Source organism: Octopus bimaculoides, chromosome 28 (genome assembly GCF_046866305.1).
Source record: "Octopus bimaculoides isolate indiv1 chromosome 28, ASM4686630v1, whole genome shotgun sequence".
Lineage (NCBI taxonomy): Eukaryota > Metazoa > Mollusca > Cephalopoda > Octopoda > Octopodidae > Octopus > Octopus bimaculoides.
Window position 1 is genome coordinate 7,777,250 of NC_142955.1, and position 7,548 is coordinate 7,784,797.

Consider the following 7,548-nt stretch of genomic DNA (forward strand, 5'->3'; position numbering starts at 1 on the left):
GAGAAATAGATACATTCATAGAAGGTATAGTATTATAAATATGTACATACACACACAAATATATATGTATGTGTGTGTATATGTATATGTTAGTATTTATATATATATAAATATGTACACACATAAATATTATATATGATGTACGTATGTATGAGAGTAAATATATATGTATATATATACATACCTATAATACTAGGAAGTGAGATTAGAATTAAACAGACTGCAATGTGCTTGGAATCCATCATCAGAAAACATAACTATACATCATAGGGTGTATATTTTTTTAGACACCAGGTGGAGTAAAAGAAGATACAACGGTGACAAATAGATAAGGCACACATAGTCATACAGATACATACGTACATGTACACACAGGTACTCACACAAATACATATATAAATATATATATGAATATATATATATATATATACATATATATATATATATATATATATATGCAAATACACACACAAATATAAACACATACACACATATATAAAAATATCTGTGTATGTATATATATATATATATATATATATATATATATATATATATATATATATATATATATATATACAGACAAGCATACATATATACATACATTACACATATGTGTGTGTGTATGTGTGTGTGTGAACATCATGTATGTATACACACACACACAGCTGAAATCAGGTCATAAACACATACAATCAAATATACAGCTTCACACTGAGGTAGGAAGAGAGAGAGAGAGAGAGAGAGAGAGAGAGAGAGAGAGAGAGAGAGAGGTGGACTTTGATGGGTTACATAGTACTGTTGTGTTGTTTTATATAAATGTATATTACAATTGCAAGGTCAAGGGTCATCATTTATTTTTAATTGAGATTTATTCATCTCTATTAAACCTGTTTTTCTTTTTTTTCTTTGTGTGTGTGTGTGTGGGTACATACATACACACACACACACACACACACATACATACATACATATATATATATATATATATATATATATATATATATATATATATATATATATATATATAAATATAATATGGGTAGAGGCATAGCTGTATAGTAAGAAGTTTGCCTCCCAACCACAAAGTTCCAGGTTCAATACACTATGTGGCAACTTGGGCATTATAGGCCTGGACTGACTGAAACCTTGTGTGTGGATTTGATAGACAAAAAGTGAAATATCTGTCTGTGTGTGTGTATGTCTGTGTGTGTGTGTGTTTGTCCCTAACTCCTCACAAGGAAGGGATTTTAGTGTCAAGGGATATAACTCTTGGACTGTAATGGATATATGATACTATATATATACAGGGGTGGGGTTGTTTGCTGAAAAATTCCTGGCTTTAAGGGTATCACAAAAAGCCTGGCCAGAGACCCAATCCTCTGAGTTCTTTTAGAGGGCTTAGAAAAACTGAAGGGCTACTGCAATAAGTGTGTGAATCTGAGAGGAACATGCTGAATAAAATCATAATTAACCTTTCTTCCTGTATTTTCTTTTACCCAAAGCCAGGAATTTTCAGCTCTCCCTTATATATATATATATATATATATATATATATATATATATATATATATACACTCACATTTATATATATGATGGCTGTTCATTCGTAACCGGGGAAAACCATTACTGACCTTTAGGAACATTGTATACTCAAGACTTCCTTATACATTACATCTGTGGCTCCGTTGGTGACTAACGTGCTCTGCTCTTGACAAACATATATGACTGAAAACATTGCAGACCAAGCTCTCCCCATTCATTACACTAGCAGTGCATTTTCAAGAAGCATGCTTAAATCCGTCATGAAGAATATGTGCTCTTTCAAAGGCATCAACTCCCTCCTTTACTTGTTTCCTCCATCTGCGGTGATGACAGGCATTGCTCTCCCAGTCAGCCTCCCACATTTCACAGGCCTTTAATGAGGACTTTACACAGTCCTTAAATCACAGTCTTGGCTTCTGCTGGGGTCGCTTTCCACTAACAAGTTCCCCATATAGCATCTGTTTAGGGATCCTGCCATCATCCATTCTAACAAGGTGTCCAGTCCAACATAACCAGTGTTTGTGCACCATCGCCTTAATACTCAGGAGATCAGTTTTCCTCAGGACCTGTGTATCTGGAGTTTTTAAGGTCCAGCCAACATTCAGAATGTGTTTCAGACATCTCTGATGGAAGCATTCAAGGACCTTTACATGACGCTTGTAAAAGGTCTATGTCTCACATGAGTAAAGGAGCAATGTCAGTACACATGCACGGTACACAGCAATTTTTGTTTGCCTAGTGATACCATGTAGGGACAAGATACGAGATTCAAGAGACCCGAAGGAATCAGTTGCTCTCTGCAGTCTGAGATATATTTCATCATCCAGGGAGCAAGAACGGTTGAGTGTGCTGCCCAGGTAGACAAACTTGTCTACCACTTTCAGTATTGCTCCTTCAACCAAGATAGCTGGTTCCACATATGGGTTTCCTGGTGCAGGCTGGAATATTACAACAGTCTTGTCCAGGCTAACACTGAGTCCAAATGCCTTGCAAGAAGCAGAAATATGATTCACAAGTATTTGCATATCATTCACTGTATGAGTGACTAAGTCTCAGTCATCTGTATAAAAGAGGTCACAAATAATAGACTGAAAAACTTTTGAATTGGCAGCAAATTGAGGCAGGTTAAAAAGATGGCCAGAAGATCGAGACCTGACATATATCCCAGAAGAGTTGTCTACAGAAAAGCATGAGTAAGAGTAGCAGCAAAGTATAGAGAAAAGAGAGTTGGTGCAAGGATGTCACCCTGCTTGACACCATTCTCTACAGGAATGGGTCCTGCCATGCCACCACCAACATTGACCCAAGCCTCCATCGCATCATGAAATGATTTGATTATTGATACAAAGTGATCCAGACATCCAGGTTTGCCAAGTATTTTTGATAGGGAAACCCTATTCACAGTATCAAAGGCCTTTGTTAAATCAATGAATACCTGGACAAGATCCATATTCTGCTCATAGCACTTCTGCATCTGTCTCACTGTGAAAATCATATTCATTGTTCCTCTTCCAGATTGGAAACCACTTTGAGATTCAAATAGGACTTAATTTACAAGACACTTATTCAGGCAGGTAAGAAAAATAGTTGCCAGCAGCTGATAGCAGAGCAATACTTCTGTATTTGCCATACTCTCGTTCCCTTTCCATTATAGAGAGGAAGAATAATTGCATCCTTCCAGTCCTTAGGCATTGCACCATCCCTCCAGATTACACCAATAAGTTCATGAAGGGACTGTGTGATGTGATCACTATCAAATTGCAGGACCTCAGCACAAATACCAAGCTTACCAGGTGACTTACCATGATTCAATTGACTTGTAAGGAACGACCGTGCGAACTCATAAAAGGAGAAATGGTGACGAATGGAAGAACAGAGGACTCCTTTTATTTAAACGTGTCACACGGTCGAACACACAATTATATATCGATGGATGATATACATGATATGTTATGCGACGATAACATAGATGACCAGTAATGAAAGACCACAACCGTATAAGATGAATAACAGAGATATTTATTGTAGCGTTAAAGATGTATGTCTGTGTGTGAGTGTGAATGCGACATATAAGAACATAATCAAAGACAGGCCGTCATACAAAGAAAAGTGTGTATGTGAGTGATACATGTGTGTATGAGTGTTTACAGCAAATAGAAAGAGTCAATAACACGTGAGCAATTATACCAGATCTTTAGTACACTATAGGAAAAGTTCTGTATGTGAAAGTGAGTTGGCTGAGTGTGGCAGAGCTGATCACTAGTTGTGATGTCGTGGCATCGATGCCGGGCCGTGATTCTTGTTATACAGATGTTCGTCGCTGGATAAGAATTTCTTGTCTGTTTAAGAACTCTTGTCTGTTTATTTATCGTGGTGAAGCTGAGTCACCTAAGAGAATCGAAAAGAGAGATGTGCCGCGGTAGTTTGGTGTGGTGTACATAGTAAGTCGTGTTGACGCTGGTGGTGTAGAGGCTGCTTGGTAGTAGTCGTAGAAACGTGTTGCTGATGTGGCGACGGCAGTGGTCATCGTTGGCTGGACAAAGCTGTTGAAGTGGTCGCTGGCTACTTGTTGCTGCTGCTGTCGTGTGGTACACGGAACAGTTCTCAAAGAGAAACTGGACCGAGACAAATTTGTGGGGTATGAGTTGATCTATTTATAGCGTTAAGATGGCTCCAAGACGGTGATAGAATTTTACTCTATCATGTGACCTTATTAGGGGCTGTGATTGGTCAGTTTGCGTTCTGGCGGGAACGGTTCGAAGAAGTTGCCGATTCGAATAATAATCAGTCACGTGATGACAAGGAACGGGTTCTCTACTACGCTTGCATTTATTTATATTTAAATGAGAAGATTGTATGTAATGGCGATAGTAGTTTTGTATCTAATGGCGGGAGGTAGTTTCACTACAGACTTATTGCTGTCATTACCTCATCTATTGAGTGTCAAGGAATTTAAGGAGCTAATGACAGGTCTCTGTTGCATAGTGTCAATCACTGCTTCATCCACAACTGACTCATGGTTTAGAAGTTCAGAAAAATGTTCAATCCAGTGACCTGTGATCTCTGTTGATTTAGTAAACAAAGTAGAAGACACTTTGGAAAGCAAAGGAGTTGGTGCAGAGCTCTTAGACCTATAAACCTACTTTATAAGATAGTAGAGCTTCTTGCTGCCATTTGCATCAGCAGCAGCCTGAACATCACGAGCAAGATCCTCCGATCAGGTATTCTGCGTCTTCCTGAGAGATTGCTGCAGTAGTGATTTTACACTGCTGTAGTGGGCAAGCGCTAGATTTCACTGCACAACTGAAAGTCCTCTCTGCAGTAATACATTGTGGGCATGGTATTTTACGACTGGTGGTCGCTGAACTTCAGCATTTTTTCATCAAACCAGTCTCTGTGTCTGGCAGTAGCATATCCCAGTGTTTCAGTAGCATATTGAAAAACCTGGTCTCGAAAATCTTCCCACACTGTAGTATTTTCAATGCTGAATAAATGATTCTAAAGCTCTTTCCTCATCACAGCATCATATATCTTATGGACATTCAGACACCCTCTTCTTTCTTTCATTCTGATCATCATCTGAAACTTTGGTGGCACCAGGCTGTGATCCATCCAGCACTCCAAACCATGAAAGGACTTGACATTACAAATGTCATAGATGTCATGCTTGCGAATGATGACATAATCCAGCAAGTACCAAATTTTAGACCTTGGATGCATCCATATTGTTGTGTGATCACGTCTGTGCATAAAATGAGTTCTTGCAATGTAAAGTCCGTATTCCTTGCAAAGTTCTAGAAGCATGAGACCATTGCTATTCATCTTCCCTATACCAAAACATCCAAGAGAGTTCTATGCCTGCTGATCTGTTCCAACTCTGGCATTGAAATTCCCCAGCAGAATGACTTCATCAGAATTGGGGAATTTCCTAAGTATTTTCCTAATTGGGTATAGAAAATAATTTTATCTTCATCAATACTGGTTAAAGTAGGTGCATAGGCACTAAGTAGCAAATCACCCATCATTTATAGGAACAGGAAGCTCTTCCAAGTTCTTAAGGATTTCAGATTGAACTGCAAAGCCAGCACCAGCCCCTCTGCACTCTTCCTTCAGTTTCCCTTCCAAAAAAAGGTGTATCCACCTCCTACTTCATGCTGACCATCACGTAATACACGAATCTCTGAAAGTGCAGCTACATCAGTGTTATAACAGCTCAGTCCGCGAGCAATAAGTGCAGTGCATCTTTCAGACCCACAGTCACGCTTATCCTACAGAGTGTGCATATTCCAACATGAAATATTCAAGTTCCAACCAGATTTTATAAGTATTCTCTTTGCTTTTCGAGCGCAGGTTGGACATCTGTCAGTCATGCTAAACTGACCAAATAGAGAAAGACAGGCAATTTTTGGTTCACCTTTTCTAGAATCTCCACAGCCTTTGGATGAGCAGTGTTCTCTCCAAATGGAGCTGCTCTGACACCCATGCAGCAACCAAATACCATCGCTGTCTTAGGCAACAAGGAGACAACTTTATATCTAACATGGGTTGCCTACATGCAGGTCACTGACTACATGCTTCCAACCTGTCAGGTCTGCATGCTTTGCCACCTTTCCATTGCCACAGGATGTCTGAATAAAAATATATATAGATATATACCTAAGAAAAAAAAAAAAAAGAGAAGCAATGCACATGTAAAGGAAAAAGTCAGCAATGCCTGTGCAAAGTTTTAGGTCCAATAAGGCTTGCACAACACCTCATAGACATTCTATTGACATTATCTAGAGACAAGCTGAGAGAACATCTGGTGCCAATATCAGTTGCAGGGTCAGGGATGTAGGAGCACCATGATCTCAAGCATAAGTAAAAGATCCCCAAAATGTCCAATGTCATTCCCTGCATATCTGGTTTTATATCAGAGTAGCCTTCTAGAGACATGCTTCAACAAGAGCTAAGGGGTGCCTCACTTCCAGTGGTCTTCCAGCATGCTGGGCACCATTCCAGAATTTCTGCATGTCTGTGCTATGTCTGTGCTAGATAGTCAAAGCTGCACTAGGTTCATCTGGCCTTTTAACAGGCCTTCTTTTAGTCCCAACCCTCCTCACCAGGATAGCCTATTGGGAGTGCCAGTTTAGTTGCCAACAACCCGACCATGCAACAGGTTATACTGGGTTCCATATCAGTAGCACACACACACACACACATGCACACACAGACACATACACACACACACACATACACACACACACACACGCACGCACATATATATATGAACAGATATACAAGTATACATAAACATATATATAATAGAAATATTTATAGATATGCATATATATATATATATATATATATACATGTGTACATACATACATAATGTCTATATCCTAGAAGACGATGCCCTGCTATGGCCATGCAGTAATGACTAAAGCAGTGTTTGAATAATAGAATGGGTGTGTGTGTGTATGTGTGTATGTGTGTATGTGTGTGTATGATATATATATATAGATAACTTTATCTGAAGGCATACCTTCCTATCATTCTGAGCTTGCCTGTATGTAAGTGTGTCTACTTTTATTTAAGTGTTGAAAACCTATCTATAACTTCCTGGAGACCTCCTCCCCCCTCTCTCTCTCTATCTGTCTGTCTATCTATCTAACTGTCTGTCTATCTGTCTATTTATCTATGTTTGTATTTTGTCTCTCTCTCTCTCTTTCATTTTCTCTCTCTCTCTTTCTGTATATGTGTGATAGAAACATATGTATATACCTAGGCATGGTTGTGCGGCAAGAAGTTTGCTTCCCAACCACATGGTTCCAGGTTCACTTCCACAGTGTAACACCTTGGTCAAGTGTCTTCTACTATAGCCTTGGACTGACTTATGAGTGAATTTGGTAGACAAAAACTGAAAGAAACCCATCATATATATGTGTGTGTGTGTGTGCATGTGTGTGTGTGCATGCATGTGTGTGTGTGCATGCATGTGTGTGTGTGTGTGCATGCATGAATGTG

At 39.0% G+C, this 7,548-nt stretch overlaps 1 protein-coding gene across 3 annotated transcripts in view; it reads right to left on the minus strand.

The window, feature by feature from the left end:
* Window positions 1-7,548, minus strand: part of LOC106873345 (uncharacterized) — a 263,949-nt gene that overhangs the window by 197,778 nt on the left and 58,623 nt on the right. The window contains exon 1 of one of the 3 annotated variants that reach the window (XM_014920673.3): window positions 185-345. The exons of the other annotated variants lie outside the window; for them this stretch is intronic. Coding sequence (XP_014776159.3) covers window positions 185-245 — 61 coding nt within the window. The 5' untranslated portion in view covers window positions 246-345. Of the gene's footprint in view, window positions 1-184; window positions 346-7,548 lie in introns of those variants that run through there. 3 annotated transcript variants of the gene reach the window in all.